Source organism: Xenopus laevis, chromosome 7S, assembly GCF_017654675.1.
Source record: "Xenopus laevis strain J_2021 chromosome 7S, Xenopus_laevis_v10.1, whole genome shotgun sequence".
NCBI lineage: Eukaryota > Metazoa > Chordata > Amphibia > Anura > Pipidae > Xenopus > Xenopus laevis.
The window spans coordinates 96,725,494-96,748,374 of NC_054384.1; the positions used below are offsets into that span (position 1 = coordinate 96,725,494).

At 42.7% G+C, this 22,881-nt stretch overlaps 1 protein-coding gene across 3 annotated transcripts; it reads left to right on the plus strand.

Moving 5' to 3' along the window:
* Nucleotides 1-339: 339 nt before the first annotated feature.
* Nucleotides 340-15,820, plus strand: rcn3.S (reticulocalbin 3 S homeolog). Of its 3 annotated transcripts, none has more exons than XM_018228149.2 (7): nt 340-454; nt 1,161-1,393; nt 10,681-10,874; nt 12,831-13,009; nt 13,395-13,455; nt 14,757-14,956; nt 15,114-15,820. In XM_018228149.2, the coding sequence occupies exons 2-7, from the start codon at nt 1,170-1,172 to the stop codon at nt 15,219-15,221; spliced, it is 966 nt and encodes a 321-aa protein (XP_018083638.1). In that variant the 5' UTR covers nt 340-454; nt 1,161-1,169; the 3' UTR covers nt 15,222-15,820. The 3 variants fall into 3 exon arrangements, with proteins under 3 accessions (XP_018083638.1, XP_018083637.1, XP_018083636.1); XM_018228148.2 differs by lacking the exon at nt 10,681-10,874 and adding an exon at nt 10,395-10,603 and having other exon boundaries at nt 345-450; XM_018228147.2 differs by lacking the exon at nt 10,681-10,874 and adding an exon at nt 10,395-10,603 and having other exon boundaries at nt 347-454.
* Nucleotides 15,821-22,881: the final 7,061 nt, after the last annotated feature.

The window sequence follows — 22,881 nt, forward strand, 5'->3', positions numbered from 1 at the left end:
TTTTTAAGTGTCAGTATCAATTTAATAGGGAAAAAAGATAATTATAGAGGAAGGCCGTTATTTTTTTCCAGAAAAGGAGGCAACCCTATTCATATTGTTGTATTTCATTCCAACCACTGTCTGATGTGAATGGACCTTAGCAACCAGAGAAAACGAAATCACTCAAACTTTCGAACACTTAGCAAGTTTTTACTGCCACGTTAACCTGGAATCTTCAGAGCTCCCCCCCCCCAAGCCCTTCCCAGGATGGGAAAAATCCCCAGACCCACCCAGTAGGGCTGTACTAAATTTGCTGCTGCCTGAGAGAAGTAATAGAAATTCGGCTTTGGGTTGGGCTAGGATTTGTTGGGCAAAGTTTTGGGCTCCTCCCCGAGAATGTGCATTTTTTTTTAAAGGAGTCGTGTGGCAAACATTAGTGTATCGTTGGGCTTGGCTGGTGAAGAGACTGCAGTAGGTAAGGGGTGCATGGCTGTCTGGCATGGGTTGTTGGGGGTTTATGGACTTGGGTTTTTAGAAGCCTCTCTGAGCTGGAGCAGCTGGAGGGCAGCCTGCTGGCAAACTATGCCCCTTCCAAATAAAGGGCAGTGGCTTTGAAAGGAAAATGATTTCCTTATGAATAGAGGTTTAATGCATGAGACAGAGACACAACTACAGAGGAAGCAGACCCTGCAGCTGCAGGGGCACCCAGGAGGTATAGGGGCCCCACAAGGCCTTAATTCATATACAATTTCAATAAATATTGGCAAAACAGATCAACCGCTAGACATTTTGGGGGCCCAGTAATATCTAGTTATGCCACTTGCACTGGAACTTTGATTCTCCGGCTGAATGAAATAACATGCCCCTGTGCTCCAACGTGGCAGTTATAGGAATAAGATCTGCTCAGGTGATGAAAGAAGCATCACTCAGCCAGGGAATTCTTGCTCTACTGAACAGGAGAGGTTGGTGCACTCACTGGGTGGTTACAGACAATCAAGGCTCTGCTATTTATTTGTGGTGGTTGCTGAACTACATTTCCCAGTATCCCCCCTTCAAGCAGTCAGTTGCTCTTATTTGTGTGTAAAGGCAGCAGGAGTGAGCTCCCTGTTTTAAGGCAGCTTACGTTTGAGCTGGAGGTAGAGTCTCTCTCTAATCGCCCCTCTCCACTGTGTTTCCTGCAGGCTGCCACAATGAAATCCCTGCCTGTGTTCCTGCTTGTGACCCTCTGTGCCTGTTGGGTTCTGGGGGTACCGACCAAAGAGAAGAAGGAGCGTGTCCATCACAGTAAGGACCTCAGTGACCACCAGCACGATGACCACAAGGGCTTCCAGTATGACCATGAGGCCTTTCTAGGCAAGGAAGAAGCCAGGACCTTTGATCAGCTCACTCCGGAGGAGAGCAAACTTAGACTGGGGTAAGAACACGTGGCCTAAATGATCCCTGGGATGTACCAATGGGGCACGTGGGTTTCTGTTAATGTTCTGATCATAGTGGGAGGGTGCAGTGTTCAGAACTCCACCTTCCTATGTACGTGTTTAAATTAGGCCCCTGGAATAATTGTGTTTCTTTATGACTGATCCCTCCCCAAGAAGTACCTGTATCTTCTTTAAAGCCATAATTGCCCTCTGTGTTGCTAAGGGTATGTCCCTCTATGCATCCCAATGAGGGTCGCTAACCACAGGAGCAGTTACATGCAGAACAATTGGCTCTTGATCACTGTGAGTTGGGATACATTCACGAAGATCAAATTAAATCCATTACTGGAACCATGGTATTAAATTTCTGTATACGGCACGCCGTGCGAAAATTCTTTGCGACCAAAAAAATTGTCGCTCGTCAAAATTGTCGCATATCAAAATTATTCGCACTCCCATTGACTGTAATGCATTTGGAGAAAAGAGACGAGTGTGTAAAAAAATTGTGCGCATCATAATTATTCAGACGCCCATTGACTTTAATGCATTTGCTTGTATAAAAATAATATTGACGCCCATTGACTTCAATGCGTTTTGCTAACTTGTCAACGTTTCGCAAATTTTTGACGATGTTTTGCAATTTTCTCGGCAAAGCGGAACGGGACAGATTCGCCCATCACTAATGTACAGTTGTGTTGCACATGTAAACAATAGTGAGCGGCACCCTGAGCTTGGGAGTTGGGGGGTTGGGCTGTATCAGGAAATGTATAAAATGCCCCATATGGAAGCCAAGTGTAAACACTCAGCTTATATTTGCTCTGGGCAACTTGGCTCCATACTAATCATTTAACCATAGGTATCTCTGTGCCCCTAGCAGGTGATGCTTATAAATGGTAGTTCAACAAGTATTGGACAGTTGCAAGCTTTAGCGTAGCCCAGGGCCTGAACTAGGGGGAGGCAAAGATGGCACTTCCCTAGGGTGCAACAGAGTGGGGCTCATACCTCCTCTAGTTTAGGCCCATTGTAAGTCTGAATTCAGTGCACACTGGTGCAAACATGAGATTTGTTGTATGTGACTCAAATAGAGAGGAGTGGGTGGCACATGACTTGGGCACCCCCAACCCTAGGCCGAGCACAGGCGAGACTTAGATATCCTTGCACCCTAGGCCCCCCTTGCTTCTCTCCAGCACCTTCCCTGTACCCGTTTGTTCCATCCCACAGGTTCTGTGGAATGTTTCAGCTGCAGTTTTACCCAAGTACTAGGGTTGTACAGAAAGACACAGTCCCAGAACTAAGGAGAGCGATCCCTTGCCATGAGTAAAATAGCAGCTACAAGATGCAGGATGGGGGCCAGCAGGGGCATGAGTTTACAAAGAGCAACACTGTGTCCATTTTAATAATCCGTCCCCAGCTCCTAGTTCCGACCCTGGAGTTGCCACATTTACTTTCAGAAAAAATACTCCCCTTGCCGTCTGTGTGTCTTCTCTGTTAATTAAATTGAATGCATTAAACATTGGCATCAAGTATAAATAGGAACAGCATCCGCTTGTTACACGTTCTGACTGGCTAATCTCTACCTGTGTGATGTGGGCAAAGAGACAGTTCCCCCCATTCAAGTTCTTTCTTTATATAGAGAGGAATTCATTTTTCTCATGATTATTCATTGAGATTTTTATAAATATATGTGTCTATTTCTGATGCTCATGGTTCACAACTGTGGGTCGTACAATATTTCCTGGCACACGTGCAAAGGATCCTCCTTCGGGCAGTTATCCCGGCACTGGAGTTCTGTGCTGGAAATTGGTTACCGCTTACAGATGTAGCAGTTACTAATACAAGTGCCAGCTCACTTGTGTGTCTAGGGGTTTGCTAATAATCTTCAGGCTTGTACTGTATTATACAGAGACAAAGTATATTTATTATCGCTGTGTTCCATGAACAATGTACAGTATAGACAATCAATACAGTATAGTAGAGTCCTGCAGCGGGTCGGGTACCGGTGGGTTACCCGCAAAAAAACCGGGCAACCTGCGGAATGAGGGGAGGATTTTCAGGTGCGGGTCTGCAGGTCGCGGGTCAGGTTGCAGGTCTCATCTAAATTTCTTATCTTATGTAATATTTTCTATATATTACTCCTTTTAAAGTTTTACAAAAGTTGTGTCTGTCCCCGCCCAGTTTTGATGGCATCGCTTCCGGTTTGCAGCACCATCACTTCCTGTTTGATGGAGGTTGCGGGTCGGGTTGCGGATAAGGCAGTTGCCGGTCCAGGTTGGGTAGCGGATCAAAGTGGGTAAATATGCGGGTTGCGGGTTCAGGTCGGGTCTTAGAAATTGGCTTTGCACAGGACTCTACAGTATAGGGTAATGGCACACAAGAAGATAAATCTTTGCTAAGTTGCCCGCTACTTATGTTTCACCTCCGGCAATTTGAATGTGAGCTGCTCAGAAGAAAGCATGGGATGTTTTGCATATGGTAGCGAAGTTTTATCTCAGGGGACATTACCCAAAGGAACCACAAACATGGGAAACCCAACCAGGGCCTGGAACTAGGGGTAGGCAGAAGAGACACATACCTTTTCTATTGCTTCACCTGCTCCGGCCCTTGTCACCTAATCGCTTGCCAGTTACTCTGCACATGGGGTCGTGTGTGTGTGCTCGCTCATTTGCACACGCGTGGGGAGGAGATCTGCAATTAGGGTTCCACCTGTTCTGGAAATAAATACCGGCCTTCCTATATATTTATCTTTTTTCCCTATTAATAACATTGGGATCAACCATAATTTTTACTGGCCAGGCCGGTAAAATACCGGTTGGATGGCAACCCGATCTGCAATGCATCAGCATGGGTAATCGTGGGCATGAGGCGAGGGCAAAGAGCTAAATTAATGTTCTCATGCATTTAGATAAAAAACGGAATTTATTGGAACATATTAAATTCCATTAGACCCCACAAAAAAGCCTAACGCGTTTCATGCTTACCCAGCACTTAATCATAGGCATCTCAGGAGCAAGTGAAACAGTTCACATATTTACACACTCTCAATAAACCCTCCCACATTAAAAACCAATCAGGATAACACAACTTATCTGTTATATAAATGGCTAGAGCTGCCCAGCTTACCTAGAGCGCCCAGTCCGCTTGCCCCACCTCTAAACACCTCCCAACTGTCCCGTTTTTAGAGAGACAGTCCCTCTTTTGACAGCTCAACCCGCAGTCCCTCGTTTGTACTGGAAAGACCCAGTTTTTCCCTCTTTTTATTTCCAAAATGTTGGGAGGTATGCCTCTGAACCCTACTAACTAGTTACATAAAGTTTATTCTATCTACACTTTAAAACCACTTCCATACAGGATAAGAACAGACGTGTTAATGGCTATTATATTTTACAGCCCTTAGGGTAGGACTCGTCGAGCGAGTTTGTCGCGATCCGACGTGCTGCGACAAAACCCATGCGAATTGTCGCATGCGACAAAAATAAGGCAAGAGATAGAATTGTCGCATGGTGTCGCAGCGTTGATCCGTCTGTCGGATGCAGATGCTGCGTGCAGCACGTCGGATCGCGACAAAATCACTCGTCGAGTCCTACCCTAAGTGTTCTTTATCCCTATCGTTTACCCATAAATAATTAACATTCAACCCCCCTGGAAATGCAAGTAGGCTATTTCCAATACAGTTGCACAGATGCATGTACAGTTGTGCAAACTTTTTTTTTACCATGTAACCATTGCTAACAAAAGTAAATACAGATTTATTACCCCCCTCAAACCCCTACTTTTAGCACGGTGCACTGGGGTGTAACAGGAACCATAATACTGAGTCCATATTCCCACCCCCAGCAGCAGCAAACTTAGTACAGCCCTGCTGGGTGGGTCTGTGTATTTTTCCCACTCTGGGAAGGGCCTGGGGGGGGGACAAGCTCTGAAGATTCCAGATGAAAACGTGGCAGTCACCGCTGGTGGGCGGGATACAAATTTGACTTGTTGCCAATAGTCTGGCCGTCCCAGTTTAACTGATGATGTTCTTCATTATCCTTTTGTTTCCCTTTATGGTACATGTGCACTTTTATATTTAAAGGGGAACTATCACAAAAATAAAAATTTAATATAAGCTTCAGCACACTGAAATAAGTTTTTTTTTTTAAATATAATCAATTAAAAATGCTGTACCGTTAATAATCAAGTTTATGTTAACTATCCTTCTTTCAGTATCCATTTCTCTTCATTCAGCGGTTGGGTGTCAGATATAGAGATGTCGCGAACTGTTCGCCGGCGAACTTGTTCGCGCGAACATCGGGTGTTCGCGCTCGCCGGAAGTTCGCGAACGTCGCGCGACGTTCGCCATTTTGGGTTCGCCATTGTTGGCGCTTTTTTTTGCCCTCTCACCCCAGACCAGCAGGTACATGGCAGCCAATCAGGAAGCTCTCCCCTGGACCACTCCCCTTCCCTATAAAACCGAAGCCCTGCAGCGTTTTTTCACTCTGCCTGTGTGTGCTGAAGAGATAGTGTAGGGAGAGAGCTGCTGCCTGTTAGTGATTTCAGGGACAGTTGAAAGTTTGCTGGCTAGTAAATCGTTTTGATACTGCTCTGTTATTGGAGGGACAGAAGTCTGCAGGGGTTTGAGGGACATTTAAGCTTAGGTAGCTTTGCTGGCTAGTAATCTACCTTCTACTGCAGTGCTCTGTATGTAGCTGCAGTGGGCAGCTGTCCTGCTTCTGATCTCATCTGCTGACTGCTGCAATAACAGTAGTCCTTGTAAGGACTGCTTTTATTTATTTTTTTGTTGTTTTACTACTACTACTACTACTACTACTATAAGAGCCCAGTGCTATTAGTCTAGCAGTGTTGGGGAGTGGGACTGGTGTGCTAATCTGCTGCTCCTAGTAGTTCAGCAGCACCAACTTTAATTTTTTTTTTTAATATTCATTTTTTTTTTATTTTACTTTTTTTATTTTACTACCGCTGTAGTAGTGTATAAGTTGACCTTTTAGGCATTATTTGCCCTGTAGGCATTATTTGCACACTGTTTTCTTCAACCCGCCATCGAGCTGTGTGACCTTGTTCCCATTCTGTCTAAATATCCATAATATTACCGTCTCCAGAAAAAAACACCGGAGTCACTTTTTTCAAGCAGCCATAATATATTTTACGTAATCCGTATCCACCGCTGTAGTAGTGTATACGTTGGCCTTGTAGGCATTATTTGCACACTGTTTTCTTCAACCCGCCATCGAGCTGTGTGACCTTGTTCCCATTCTGTCTAAATATCCATAATATTACCGTCTCCAGAAAAAACACCGGAGTCACTTTTTTCAAGCAGCCATAATATATTTTACGTAATCCGTATCCACCGCTGTAGTAGTGTATACGTTGGCCTTGTAGGCATTATTTGCATACTGTTTTCTTCAACCCGCCATCGAGCTGTGGTGACCTTGTTCCCATTCTGTCTAAATATCCATAATATTACCGTCTCCAGAAAAAACACCGGAGTCACTTTTTTCAAGCAGCCATAATATATTTTACGTAATCCGTATCCACCGCTGTAGTAGTGTATACGTTGGCCTTGTAGGCATTATTTGCACACTGTTTTCTTCAACCCGCCATCGAGCTGTGTGACCTTGTTCCCATTCTGTCTAAATATCCATAATATTACCGTCTCCAGAAAAAACACCAAACAATGCCTACAAGGTCAACGTATGGCAGTTGTTTAAAGAGAACAGTAGATTACTAGCCAGCAAAGCTACCTAAGCTAAAATGTCCCTCAAATCCCTGCAGACTTCTTGTCCCTCCAATACAGAGCAGTATCAAGCAGATTACTAGCCAGCAAACTTACTATCATCTGTCCCTGAAATCACTAACAGCTCTCCCCCTACACTATCTCTTCCAAGCACACACAGGCAGATTTTTCAGATACATTTTTGCCCTTGATCCCCTCTGGCATGCCACTGTCCAGGTCGTTGCACCCTTTAAACAACTTTAAAATCATTTTTCTGGCCAGAAATGTCTTTTCTAGATGTTAAAGTTCGCCTTCCCATTGAAGTCTATGGGGTTCGCGAACCGTTCGCGAACCGCTCGCATTTTTGCGCAAGTTCGCGAATATGTTCGCGAACTTTTTTTCCGACGTTCGCTACATCCCTAGTCAGATATTCATTGACAGTTAGATCCAATATATCTTATAGGGGGGCTCCTTTTGCCTAGAAGATGTATTAGAGCTCATTCACCAGACATCATGTCTCTCTACATGCAGAATTGGTGCAAAAGGCAGTTATTTTGTTTGTACTGGAATCAGTTATTTGAGTGAGCTCTAATACATCTGCTAGGAAAGGAAGCCCCCTCCCCTATAAGATATATTGGATCTAACTGTCAATGAAAATCTGACACCCAACTCCTGAATGAAGACAGAATGAAGAGAAACAGATGCTGAGAGAGGAATAGTGAAGATAAACTTGATTATTTCAGAAACGATGCAGAAAATGTAATTGATCGTATTTATAAAGTTTCTTATTTCAGTACGATGAAGCTTATATTTTGGTAAAAAACAAAAATAAAATGGTATTGAATGAAAGAAAATGTTCTTCTAGCCAACTTTCCCTCATGCTTTTGCTTTGAAGTTGCAAATGTAAGTGCAATTACTGCCTTTGCTACATTGCTTCAGGAGTCACAAACCACAATGCTGACGTGAATCTGTTCTGTTGCCTTTTTTTGTAAAAGCAGACTCTCTAGATAAAACTGTCAGCATGTTGTTTGCATTTCCAGTCTGTAATCTTGAGCTCCGGCAAAGGGAAGAGTCACACTGACAAACTTTCACTGGTGCAGAACCAGCCCTGGCACGTCAGCTCTGGATGAGATCTTATCTGCAATGAACAAATTATTCATTATTAGGCTTCTGCTAGGACAGGAGTTGCCAGACTGTGAGGCTGCTCCCCACCAAGGGGACCCAAGCAGTTGAAAGGGGGGGGGGGACTTTACCTGAAGTTTAAATAGAGTAAAAGGAGTGGGTCATCACATGGATATTCATGGAACTATAAGAGAATGACTGGTCATGACAATGTTTCCATATATTTAATATATTTATAACCTTGCTAAGTGTTGGGCAGGAAAGGGTGTCTGAACCTGAAACGTTTTAAAGGAGAACTAAAACCTAACTAAAGAAGTAGTTAGAAAAGTTGTACATTATGTTTTACCAGCTCAAGGCAACCACAGCCCTTTAGCAGTAAAGATCTGTTTCTCCAAAGATGCCCCAGTAGCTCCCCATCTTCTTTTCTGCTGATTCACTGCACATGCTCTGTGCTGCTGTCACTTACTGAGCTTAGGGACCCACTCACAATATACAGTACACATAGAATTGAAATGTCACAATATAAGGCTGATTAGTAATTAATACAGATAATTACTACATGGCAGCACAGAAACCAGTGCAATTAGCATCATAATTTAATAATCAGCCCTGTAGCATCAGCTTATATTACAGACCAACCTCATTTTCTGCTGGATAATTAGTGACGAGCCCTAAGCTTAGCTTCTCAACAGCTGCTCAGAGCCCACTGAGCATGTGAGTGTCAAAGACACTTTCCAAGATGGTGACCCCCTGTGACAAGTTTGAAGTCCTGGATCATTGCTGCTAATGAGAAGCTGAAACTTTAGCCTCGTGCAATAAGTTCAGTATATAAAATATAGGAACATAAAACCACCCCGTAGCATTTTGTCCTGCCTAGTGGTGGAATTCATGTTCTTCATTTCTTTGTCCAAAATCTAGCTCATAGCAAGGTTGCAGATATATAAAACAATGTCATACTGAAAATCCCTATATACTCTATTACAAAGGTTGGTTTACCCCCATTCACAGTCCTGCACTCATTTGTGATGCTGCCTTAGGCCAGTGATCCCCAACCCAGTGACTTAGGAGCAACATGTTGCTCACCAGTGGCCTCAAAGTAGGTGTTTATTTTTGAATCCCAGGCTTGTAGGAAAGTTTTGGTTGCATAAAAACCAGGTGTACTGCCAAACAGAGTCTCCTGTAGGCTGCCAGTTCCCACAGGGGCTACTGATAGATCAGATAGGTCTGTTAGGACCCCCACCAGGTACATGTTTCATGCTTGTGTTGTTCCCCAACTCTGTTTACATTTAAATGTGGCTAATGGGTAAAAAAAAGATTGGGGATCCCTTACTTAGGCGCTGGTAAGTCAAGGAGTAGAAGTATTAATGAAGTTAATAGCAGCTGATAATAGTGGCCACTAGTGACTGTCTCTTTCCAGCCTTAAAGAGATTCTGTTATGATTTTTATGGTGTACTTTTTATTTCTAAATTACACTGTTTACACTGCAAATAATTCACTCTACAATATAAAATGTAATTTCTGAACCAGCAAGTGTATATTTTAGTTGTGATATTGGTGTGTAGGTGCATCTCATGCCATTCTGGCTTTCAGAAAGAAAGGATGGAACTGCTTTCTGGCAGGCTGTTGTTTGTCCTTCTCGATGTAACTGAATGTAACATAGTAACATAGTCTCAGTGGGACCTGGATTTTACTATTGAGTGTTGTTCTTAGATCTACCAGGCAGCTGTTATCTTGTGTTAGGGAGCTGCTATCTGGTTACCTTCCCATTGTTCTGTTATTAGGCTACTGGGGGGGGTGATATCACTCCAACTTGCAGTACAGCAGTAAAGAGTGACTAAAGTTTATCAGAGCACAAGTCACATGACTGGGTGCAGCTGGGAAACTGACAATATGTCTAGCCCCATGTCAGATTTTAAAATTAAATATAAAAAAATCTGTTTGGTCTTTTAAGAAATGGATTTCAGTGCAGAATTCTGCTGGAGCAGCACTATTAACTGATGCGTTTTGAGGGGAAAAAAAGTTTCCCCCCATGACATTATCCTTTTAAGCTTTCCCCAAAGAATCTTTCTTTATCCCCATTATCCCCTCCCACTTTTCAATGCAAGAGCTGGAGTCCAACCAGCTGGTGTAGAACTGTGAGCCTACAGAACCATTTTGATTCATTGCAGGAAGATAATTGATCAAATGGACAAAGACAAGGACAAATATATCACATCACATGAACTCTATGCCTGGATAAAGTATGTGGGTAAGCGCTGGAACGTAGAAGATTCAGAGAAACAGGGGAGAAAGTACGATGCCAACAAGGATGGGATGATCTCTTGGGACGAGTATGCTAAGGGGGTGTATGGACACCTGCTAGGCAAAGAAATCAAAGGTGAGAGATTATTTTATTTTGGAATTAGTGTCCTAATCTGCCACTTTGTTTTTCTATCTCTCCCATTGTCCCCTCAGGAAAATAGTAGATAAGATAGACAGAGATAAGAATGGTTTTGTCACCAACATGGAGCTGAAGGATTGGATTAAGCACACCCAGAACCGTTATATCTATGAGAATATCAACAAGCACTGGGCAGATTATGATAAAAATAAAGACGACATGATCTCCTGGGAGGAATACATAAAGACCACCTATGGCTACGTCCCAGGTAAGAGAATGAGGCCAAAGCCTGGGAGAGAAGAGGAGACTTTCTCCTATGGCAAGAATAGGGATTCTTGGCACTCTGGTGTTTGGGAAGTTCCAGAAGAACCAGAGCCCCAAGAAGCTCCTATCCTTGTCTCATGGCAAAGCTTGTAGCTCAACATTAAATGCACTGCATGGCCACTGAAAAATACTAACCCGCATGACAAAGTTTTCTATCTGGTTGCCTTGCTCCTTTCAGGTGCCTTCACATGATCCCAAGATTGCAATGTTCCTTGCATGCCTCGCACACAATGCCGTAATACACAGTGTGTTTATCATGGCGGCTGTTTCTCTGTGAATTTCCATTGTTGGAGTCCTCTGGTTATTCGCTACATATTGGTAGAGATAGAGCAGTCATCACTGTATTGTTTGTAGGGTTGGCACTCAAAGAGCAATCCTCCAGGTGGTTATAGTAAAAAAGTCTTTATTGAAGTACAGATATGGATTACAGCCTTCCACGTTTCATGTTCTCACAACACTTATGGGCAGATTTACAAAGCTCGAGTGAAGGATTCGAATGAAAAAAACTTCGAATTTCGAAGTGTTTTTTTGGCTACTTCGACCATCGAATGGGCTAGTTCGACCTTCGACTACGACTACGAATCGAACGATTCGAACTAAAAATCGTTCGACTATTCGACCATTCGATAATCGAAGTACTGTCTCTTTAAGAAAAACTTCGACCCCCTAGTTCGGCAGCTAAAAGCTACCGAACTCAATGTTAGCCTATGGGGAAGGTCCCCCGACATTGGCCTATAGAATGATTCATATGGGGCCCTCAGCTCCAAAAACTGTTCTTTGTGACTCTCTCCCATGAGGTTCCGAACTGATCACCCCACGATGATGGCCCTGATTCTATGAGCAGCTGACATTTGCCAACCTGAATGCTGCCATAATGGAACTTCTAGCCAAGTGTTACTTTTAGGTTCTTCCGTGAGTAACCTGAACTATGAGCTAAAAGCTTTTATCCTCTATCACTGAGAGAATAAGGCCACTGGAAATAGTTAGTGGTGCGTTTGTCCAGTAGAAGTAGAGACTGTTGAACTAAATCATTGGCCCAATGCTTATAGAATGTCAGCTCTGTGATCTTTCACCTGTTTGAACTGGCTTCTCACTGCCACCAAACTTGGGTTAGTAAAGTGATCATACACAGGTCAATAAAAGCTGCTGACGGAATATGTCATGGACCTCATCTGCACATCGATTTAGTCCTTAATCTGAATGACTGCAGAGAGCCAATTACAATCCGTTGGTCTGAGGCCTATGATGGAATCTGCTCGATATTGTCCACCTTCAAGTGTATGGTCAGCGTTGGTGCCCAGATTTGTTTGATTTTGTGATGTGGGCAGTATGATTCAGGCCTTGGTTCACTGCGGTGCTGTTACGGCCAGTTGTATGTTCGTCATATCACACTCTCACAGTTTTGGCTTCTATTCTCTTAACCTGCTATTCACTGCACAGTTCTGCATGGCAACAAACCATCACTTTCTGTTTTGCAGCTCAGATTCCTGTGGTTTCTATGACACTCACAGTCACCTGCTCAACTGCAACTCACACATTATCCTCACCCAAGGCCTATGACGTTTTGTGATGTAATGAGTACAACCCTTGGCTTTGGGGGAGGATTTCTGTTACTTTTTATGTGCTAATTGTATTTACTACTGTGTACTAACCTTTCTCATTTGCTTCTTTTGTAGCACAGTCTCACTGCACTTGTTTGTATGTGTCTCCAGTGTCTTAGAGCAGGCCCGCTGTTAAGTTAGCCGTTGATAGGCCAATTTGGCAACATATAATACTAATTGGCCCATCATAGGATGACTCCCATCCTACTGACAATCACATTCAGCTGGGAGCTCCAGTTCATCCACATCTGCCCTGAAACCGCTATAAAGTATTTACTGTTTGTGCTGGGGTGTTCCAGGGAAAGAATTATATGACGTGGCAGATAAGGACAAGGAGCGCTACAGGAAGATGATGAAGCGGGATGAGCGGCGGTTCAAGGTGGCAGATAAGGATGGTGATATGATTGCCACCCGGGATGAGTTTACCGCGTTTCTGCACCCAGAGGAATATGACTACATGCAGGATATTGTCATAACTGTGAGTGAGCTTTCATGCATTTGTGGCCTCCTGTTGCCCATCAATTGGCTAATTGTACAGATCCAATCACTTGCTACTGTATGTCACTAAGCAGAAGTGTGGCCCAGCCTGTTCTATTTTGGATCATGATGATGGTCCAGTCATAGAACTATTGTCCAGAACAGTTATTTTAGAGGACCCCCATCAGATGAGTGGGTTAACGGTTGATAATTGATACCAGTATAAGCCTCAATTCTGCAGCAACACTCAATTGCTCTGCATCAGAGTACATTGCTCTGCAATAAGTCACCTCCACTGAACTTTTAATTGCATAAAGGCAGCCATGGTTGGCCCACAGCACATCGGAACAATGGTGTTTGATTATACGTTCATTTTGTGTTTTCAGGAAACCATTGAGGACATTGATAAGAATGACGACGGCATTGTGGATGTGGATGAGTACATAGGTAAGGGACATGAAGGAAATCCTGAAAGCTCTATCGTCTTCCCCCAAGTACAATGATGGACTGGCCCACCAGAATATAAGGAAAGTTCCCAGTGTACCCAGTGGTTGGCCGTGCACCTCACCCAGCATATAACATGGTCCAGTGCACCAAACCCTAAGCAAAAAGTTGACCACAAAAGGTCACCAAAATGAATTAAAAAACAAAAACCTTTATTCGAACAACATCTCTATTGCATATGGCCATTCCAGAACAAAGAGGAGAAATAGATAGTGGTATGTAGAGAGAAGAGACTAGGAAATGTAGTGTGGAGAGTGAGCTGGTGGGCCCCCGGCACCCCAGTCCAATGCTGTCCCAGTATTCAATTTTGAGTAGGACCCTTTCTTAATTTGAAAGCAGACATATTTAAAGGAAAACTTTCCCCCAAAACGAATATTTAAGCAGATAGTTTATATCATATTAAGTGGCAAATTAAAGAATCTTACCAAACTGGAATATATATTTAAGTAAATATTGCCCTTTTACATCTCTTGCCTTGAACCTCCATTTCGTGATGGTCTGTGTGCTGCCTCAGAGATCACCTGACCAGAAATACTGCAGCTCTAACTTTAAGGGTGGTGACACGCGCTAAGATTTCGGGGAGATTAGTCGTCCTAGCGACAAATCTCCTCTTCTTCGGGCAACTAATCTCCCCAAAAAGCCTTCCCGCCGGCTAGAATGTAAATCGCCAGCGGAATGGCACTTGGAGCGCTTCATTTTCCGAAGCCGCCCGAAATTTCCTCATGAGGCAACTTCTGGCGACTTCGGAAAATGAAGTGCTCTGAGTGCCATTCTGCCAGGGATTGACATTCTAGCCGGTGGGAAGGCTTTTCGGGGAGATTAGACTCCTGAAGTAGAGGCGATTTGTCGCTGGGCGACAAATCTCCCCGGAATGCATGGCAAGTGTTACCACCCTAACAGGAAGAAGTGTGGAAGCAAAAAACAGAACTCTGTCTTGTAATTGGCTCATGTGACCTAATATGAATAGTGTGTTTGCTTTATTTGTGTGCACTGTGAATCATACGATCCCAAGGGGGCGGACCATATTTTTTAAAATGGCAATTTTCTATTTCGGATTACCCAATGGCACATATTACTAAAAAAGTATATGATTATGAAAATGGTTTATTTACATGAAGCAGGGTTTTACACATGAGCTGTTTTATGCAATATCTTGTTCGGGGGGTATAGTTTTCCTTTAAGTTACACCTTTGCACTGTATATCCATGTCGGGTGCCTTAAGCCTCTTTTCCCTTTGCATTTAGCTGATATGTACACTCCTAAAGAAGATGAACCAGAACCAGATTGGGTCAAGACTGAGCGTGAGCAGTTTACAGATTTCCGTGACATTAACAAAGACGGGAAAATGGACCGATCGGAAATCAGCCACTGGATCATCCCCCACGAATATGACCTTGCTGACCTGGAGGCCAAGCACCTGATCTTCGAATCAGACAAAGACAAGGTGAGATCAGGGGCTGAAGTGAAAAGGTTTGGGAGCTGATTCACATATATAACATAATACGGCTGTTACCTGACATTAGTTCTATACGGAGGCCCAAATTAAATAGGTAGATCTGGTTATATTATGGTTGGAACAATGGTGATCTCTTTCTTTACAGGACAGCAAACTGACCAAAAATGAGATCTTGGACAATTGGAGCATGTTCGTCGGTAGCCAGGCGACAAACTACGGCGAAGATCTGACGCGGCGACACGACGAATTCTGATGGACTTGTTCCTTAGTCCCTACATCTCAGCATATTGCTGGTCTTCTTTAACTTGTCTTGTGGCAGCGGAAGCCAAGGGTCTCTGCCGCCATATTTAATTGGTTGTCTTGAAGATTTTTTTTTTCTTTTTTTAAAATGTTATATTTTCTATAAAAAATTATTACAAATGTGAAAGGTTGAGGAATCTAACAAACATGGAAATAGGACCAATGTGGTCAAACAGAGTTGTATATATATATATATATATCCCTACATTGCTAAGGGCACAACAGACCACTAGTGGGCAGAGCGACCCCTATACAGTAGAACCCCCATTTTACATTTTTCAGGGGTCCAGAAAAAAATTTAACAAGGGTAACGGGGGATAGGTAAAAAGGAAAAAAGTTCCAGTGTGACAAAAAATGTAGGCAGTAAGGTAAACTCACCAATAACATCAGGGGGTCCAGGTGCTCAAGCCCCAGACCTTCAGCTCAGGGAGGCAATGCTTGACATGTAGAATTCAGTGGTAAACTGGCACAAAGATTGGACTTCACTCCAAAAATTGATGCAAATTAAAAAAGTTTTATTTATACAAAAAGGAACATCTCAGAGGGAGGCCTTATGCGTTTCGTGCCTTCTGGGCACTTAAAGGGCAAGTAAAGTCTAAAATATAATAAGGCTAGAAATGCTGTATGTTATAAACATGAACTTACTGCACCACAAGCCTGATGAAACAAATAATTTATGCTTTCAGTTGGCTACAGGGGGTCACCATCTTGTAACTTTGTTAAACATCTTTGCAAGACTAAGACTGTGCACATGCTCAGTGTGGTCTGGGCTGCTTAGGGATCGTCATAAACAAAGCTGCTTGAGTTCTGCATGGCTGGGAAGTAAGGCGGGGGCTCCCCCTGCTGTTCATAAGTATGATTGTTTCCCTGCTCAGCAGTTAGGGAACATCTGACAATTCCTATCCACAGCAGTAAATGAAGGGAGAATTTCACTGCATACAGTCAGGTTTCTTCTAAAAACGGTACACATTTTTTAATTAACGTATATTGGAGATTGGTTTCTTTTTCAATAAAGAAAGTAAAAATGGGATTTTATTTTTGCCTTTACATGCCCTTTAAGTGGTGTAAAATCCAGGAAAATGTGAAATCAGGGAAATGTATTATGCATAATATATAAGTGGGACCACAAAACAACAATTTAAATGAGGGAAAATGTAAAATCAGGGGATGTAAAGTTGAGGTTCCACTGTATATGCCATTCCTAGCCCCATGGCAACACTAGGGCCCCATAATCTTGTGGGTGGGGGGTGCTGGGATTACATTTAAAATTCCATAGTAGTATCCCTAATAAATGAATGAGTTTGTGGGCATTGTATGTATGTATAACTTTATTTGTAAATCACTGTTAAGGAGCCGCAGGACGTATAATGCATAAAAGTACAATATATATATATATATAAAAGTATACATGGGGAAGACAAATCACATAATAAATATACACAGAATTCATATCAGGACAAAGAGCTCAAGTGCTATGTGATAAGAGACATAGGGGCAGATTTACTAAAGGACGAAGTGACTAACGTCAGCGTGACGTCATTTTGTTACTTCACAGGCGCAGGTGTAACTTCGCTAGCGAAGGAGATAGACTTTAGCGATAATTTGCTCCCTTACGCCTGGTGAAGTTGCATTCTGGCGAATGGACGTAACTGCGCAAATTCACTAAAATGTAGATTTTACTGAACGTTACCTCTTGCGCCAGACTTGCCTTCACCACCTCAGACCAGGCCAAGTGCAATAGAGTAGATGTAATGTATTTGCTGCAACATAAACGTCCATTCAACTTTAACTTCCCGATGTTTGCATATTAGCCAACGCTAGCGCAACTTCGCTTGTCGGAGTAACGCCAGCGCTACTCCGCCAGCGTTCGGCGCCCTGGACGCAACTTCGGATTTTACTGAATTAGCGTTGTCCTGGTGAATTTACGGCTGGCGAAGTGTTGTGAGCAAAGTGTACGCTAGCGCAAATTCGGCGCTTAGTGAATCTGCCCCATAATGGGAAGAAGGTCCCTGCCCTGTAGAGCTTACATTCTAATCAAAACAAGAAACAGGAAAAACATAAAAATTAGCTGCCTTCTAGCATTTAGCAAGGCACACATAGAGTCTCCTAACACTGGGTGGATGCTGAAGAAGTATTAAAGTTGTAGTTTAATAATGATGTATCTCATTACACATAGTTTTGAGGCAGGGAGAAGTCAGAGATTTATTCCTGGGTAGAATACTGCGAGTGTTACTAACGCCATCTGGTGGCAAAAAGTTAAATCTGAAAAAGGGAAAGCTTTCATGTATTTCTGCACTGACCAATTGGTGCCTCCTTACCCACCCCATACAGATGTGAGACAATAGCCCTGTCAAGTAGGAGCAGAAAGCTGTAACAAGGGTTTGTTTTAGTGGAGGGGTTACTACACACCTCCTGTATTGTGGGCTGTTATATTTGTGGCCAGGGTCGGACTGGGCCGACGGGTGGCTGCGGCAAAAAAATTGTGCATACTAGGCACACCACACATGCACACAAACACGGTGCCGCGAGCATGTGCACAGTTGTGGCGCAAGGTTGTGCAGGGGGGTCCGGAGGGGGGCCCTGGGGCAGTAGCCCAGATGGCCCCAAGGCCCTCCAGTCTGACCCTGTTTGTGGCAGTCATTTGTATATTCCTACCCTCATCCTTTGCATGCTGCAGGTGGGGCACAGATCAGGGAGAAATCAGGAACTGCTGGACTTACAGGTGCAGTTTTCTGCAGATAGGAGCACCGGCCTGGGGTTTCACGTTAAGTATATACAATCACTTGGGGGTGCCTAACTTTTTGGCACGACCAAGTATACTCTGCCTTTCCTTCTCCTATAAAGGATTGAAGTGGTTCCAGAGTTATGTAAGTGACAAGTGGATGTTCATTGCTGCAACTGCTGGACAAATCACAAGAAACACTCATTTATAGAAGTAGCAAAATGTCCTGTTCTTAGCGACTTTTCAATTGGTCTTCATTTTATATAGTTGTGTGAATTCTTTGCCTTCCTCTGCTGACTCTTTCTTGCTTTCAGTTGGGGGTGACTGACCCTGGCAGCTACAAAACTACTGCTGAGGCTACAATGTCCTTTTTATTCCTTATCCTCCAATTCAGTCCCCCTACTGTTTATTTTCCAGTTTCTCATTCAAACCACTGCCTGTTCGCTAAATTGTAAATTGGACTGTAATTCCAAACTGGAAAGCTGGTGAATAAACATCTTAATCGTTTAAAAAGCCATTGTTTAAAGTGAAGACCAAATGCAGATTGTCTCAGGCTATCTCTGTGCACATCACGGTGGCCCATGACACATTTTGGAGTTGTAGGGGCATATTCAATCCAGTGGTAGTTGTAAGGTGCAGCAGGCTACAAGTGTCATATAATCACAGCAGTGCCCCTTCCAATAACTGCAGTGGGCTGATTTTTGTCCATTTTTTTTTTAATCACAGCAAGTAATATTGTGCATTTGCTCTGAACCAAAATCCAATTTCTCAGCAGAAGTTGATGTCCTTCATTAGAAAACACTAAGGATTCGGATACACTGGTGTTTCCTCTTAAAGGAACGACTGACCTGTGCCATCTCCAATGAAAGGGATACCTGTCTGCTCCAATCACTAGTCTCTGTCTGGCACAGGGGAGTAAGTAGCACCTATAGGAGCACTAGTGTAGCTGAGCCTCTCTTCAATTCAAACCACTGCACTGCATTTGCAATTTTAGGTGTTTGATACTTTTGTACACAAAACATCCAATAAAAATGTAAAAAAAAAAGACACTAATTGTTCAGCTATGTGTTACTGTTTCTTGGGGAGATCAGGAATCCTATGCACAAAGCCTGGAATACAGGTTCCTTAATCCTACTTTGAAAAGGACCCAAATAACATCTGTGATTCCTTTTTAGATCCAAGATCTGCTATAGAATGAATTACAGATCTCCTTTTAATACTCTTGTAGAATGAAAATGTCACTGTATTAAAGTGGATCATGGGAACCTGCCTTTACTATAATATTTTGATTGTAGGGTGAGCTGCACTGCAGAATTGATTTGCTCTTCTAAAAACTGACCAGAGAGTCACATGACTCTTCTCTGCTCACTAACTTCACAAAACCAATTGTTACCCAGTGATGTGCTCTGTGTATCCACATGTATTGCATGGTACCTGCATTCTATTTGCCCATGTTGTAAGTAAAATATGGTTAGACACTAAATACGAAAATAATATTGGCGGCAAAAATTCGCTGCAACAAAACATTTGCAGAGAAAAAAAACACCCATAAGAAAAAGCGCCCAAGCGCCCATTGATTTTAATGCATTTTGACAAAAAAGTCGCAATACAAAAAAAACACCCATTGACTTTAATGCATTTGGACAAAAAAGTCGCCATATGAAAAAACGCCCATTGACTTTATGTATTTGGTCAAAAAAGTCGCAATACAAAAAAACACCCATTGACTTTAATGCATTTGGACAAAAAAAGTCACCATAAGAAAAAATGCCCATTGACTTTATGCATTTGGACAAAAAAGTCGCCATAAGAAAAAACGCCCATTGACTTTAATGCATTTGGACAAAAAAAGTCGCCATAAGAAAAAACGCCCATTGACTTTATGCATTTGGACAAAAAAGTCGCCATATGAAAAAAATGTCCATTGACTTTAATGCATTTGGACAAAAAAGTCGCCATAAGAAAAAACGCCCATTGACTTTATGCATTTGGACAAAAAAGTCGCCATATGAAAAAAATGTCCATTGACTAATGCATTTGGACAAAAAAGTCGCCATAAGAAAAAACACCCATTGCCTAATGCATTTGGACAAAAAAGTCGCCATAAGAAAAAACACCAATTGACTATGCATTTGGAAGAAAAAAAGTCGCCATAAGAAAAAACACCACAATGACTTTATTCATTTGGACAAAAAAGTCACTATAAGAAAAAAACACCCATTGACTTTAATGCATTTGGACAAAAAAGTCGCCATAAGAAAAAACACCCATTGACTTTATGCATTTGGACAAAAAAGTCGCCATAAGAAAGAACACCCATTGCCTTTAATGCATTTGGATAAAAATTGGTACAGTAAAAAAATTGTCGCATGTAACAAAATTTTGACGACCATTGACTTCAATGGGTTCCGCACAGTTTCGTGAATTTTTTCACGGGACAGATTCGCTCATCACTAGTGGAAAGCCTCAAATTTACTGTAACCCCATGGAATGGCATCCCAAATACTCGTATTTCCCACCGGTGCCTTGTGGCTACACAAATAGCTTTTATTGAATGTACCCCCCAAAGAGGCACCTCCTGTCAGTGGAGAAACCAAAAAAAGGAGTCTGTATAAAAGCACAAGGAAAATAGAGATGGGGCAAGTGCAGGGTAAGACAATACAGAACTAGAAGTCATGGGAAAGAATCAAAATCTGGACTAAGTAGGAGTCAAATGGAAAACACTATGGGGGTCTTATGACCTATAAGGCAGTGTGTAAAGTGCAAACCTTAGTGCAATATGGCTAATATTTCCATTTTGCGATTAGGATTGCGGATTTCTGTTCTGGAGTGAATGTCTCTAAATAAATACTCGTTGCTCAACACCTGACAGTTGTGTGGAAAAAGACGGCAGTCAGTGAGCCGTTCTGTATGTCAAATGTAGCAACACGGATCCGGCAAACTGCATTCCATAAATGAAATGTGCGTGATTAGAGCGAGTCCCTCCTATTCTGGAGGCTAGAGGTGCAGATGAGGATTGTGCAGTTTAGTTACCTGTACCCTGTTACGCTCACAGGAATAGAATTTACAATGAACAAAACCCTGAGCAGAGAGGGACAAATAGTGAAATGAGCCAGTGAGGTTGGAAATTAGTTTTACTCCAGTTAGGATTAAATGGTTCCCACAGCTAATAGAATGGTATAAAGTTAATTAAGCAGCTTCAAAACTGTGGCTTTGGGATTATTTTCCTTGCTATTCTGCTGCTCTTGAAGGCATTGTGCTATAAAATGATATATGGTTGCTAGGGTCAGTTACCCTAGAGATCAGAAAGCACAGTGTGGGGGCTAGGTTACTATAGAAAGGAGGGGTTAATCCATGAGACTCAAGATTAATGTGTGATAAATGCGGGAAAGAGGGGCATTTATACAGGAGAAGGGCTTTAAGGCAGTCTAAATCCAAGACTTTGTGGGAGACAATTAATTGTGACCCCAGTGTTGGGTAATACTGAGGTCACAATCTTGCCCTGCTGAAATTCATTTGTTGCCCAGAGACTAAACTTTATCCTGCACTGTAAAGAAGTAAATGTGTTTGATGCTTCTTATGTGGAGCCCACTGTGTACCAGAAGTAATAGTAGTAGTTGCCCCTGCATGGAGACCCCCACTAAATACAGTTCTAGAGCACATGTGCACAAGACAGGTTGTGATTCCACTGAATATTTACTCAAGCTAACAATATGGTAAGTCAATTAAAAAAATAAATAATAAAAAAATGTGCACTTATTTTTTTCTAGTTTTCAAGATATCAGCTGTTTTACACTGCTAATCAATTTAAGGCAACAGTGCCACCTGCTGTTCATTTCAGCCAACTGACTAGTGAATAGAAAATGAAGTTGGAAATGAAGAGGAAAGTCCTGCAATGTTGCTTGGCTAAGAACTGACCAGAGAAATGTCAGATGACTCTTCCCTGCTCACTACTATCATTTTCAGTGTAACTTCACAAAACTTGCCTTTGTTCAGATTTCAGCCGACAGTGTTCAGGTATAGGCTATGTAGAACCATATTTACTAAGTGTTACCTGCATTTGTTTTTTTTTGCCCATTCTTTAACCCTTTAAATGCCACAGATCGTAGAATCTACGTTCTGTGGCAAAGGTACTTGAAATGCCACAGAACGTAGATTCTACGTTCTGCAGCACTTCCGGGTTCAGAAGCGGAGGAGCGGCTGTTAGAGCCGCTCGCTCCGTTCCTGCTCGATCCCCTGCCCCTAGGCAACGAGCAGAGCAGGGGATCGAGTGGCCCCTGGGGCGCGATCGCCCAGGGGCCCAAAAACAGCAGCAGGCACGTGTTACTTACATGTCCTGCTGCTGCAGCCTGCACCGGATCGACGATCTCCGCCCCCACAGCACACAGACAGGAACCACGAGGCAGATGTCTTCCAGGGAGTCTTCCTGATCGCCTGCAACAGTCTCCAGCGATTTTTTCAGGTTAGTGCAACAATTACACACACAAACACACCAACACACACTTATTACAGTAATACACACTTAGATTCACACTTACACACACTTACACATACATTTTTGGGGATTGGGGGGGTCACTTACACTCACTGCACTTACACACATGTGCACACATAACATGTAATTTACCATTTGTACACACGCACACGCACATACATGGCATTGTGGCTTTTTTTTTTTTTTCTTATCGCATCGTCTCTTTTTTTGGCTGAAAAAAATGTTTTATTGCCATTACGAATAGCGTATTCGCTAACCGTACTGTGCAATATCTTTTTTATGTTATTTCGGTGATTATATTGCAATTTTGGGTATTTTGGTGCATTTTTAGCCATTTTATTGAATTTTTAGCCATTTTATTGCATTTTCAGCTCTGCGTATGTTGTGTTCACTTGT

Coding starts and splice junctions, on each gene's coding strand:
- rcn3.S (XM_018228148.2), top strand. CDS start 1,170: ATGAAATCCCTGCCTGTGTTCCTGCTTGTGACCCTCTGTGCCTGTTGG. Junction 1,394..10,394: donor GAGAGCAAACTTAGACTGGG/GTAAGAACACGT, acceptor GATTCATTGCAG/GAAGATAATTGATCAAATGG. Junction 14,957..15,113: donor TCGAATCAGACAAAGACAAG/GTGAGATCAGGG, acceptor CTTTCTTTACAG/GACAGCAAACTGACCAAAAA.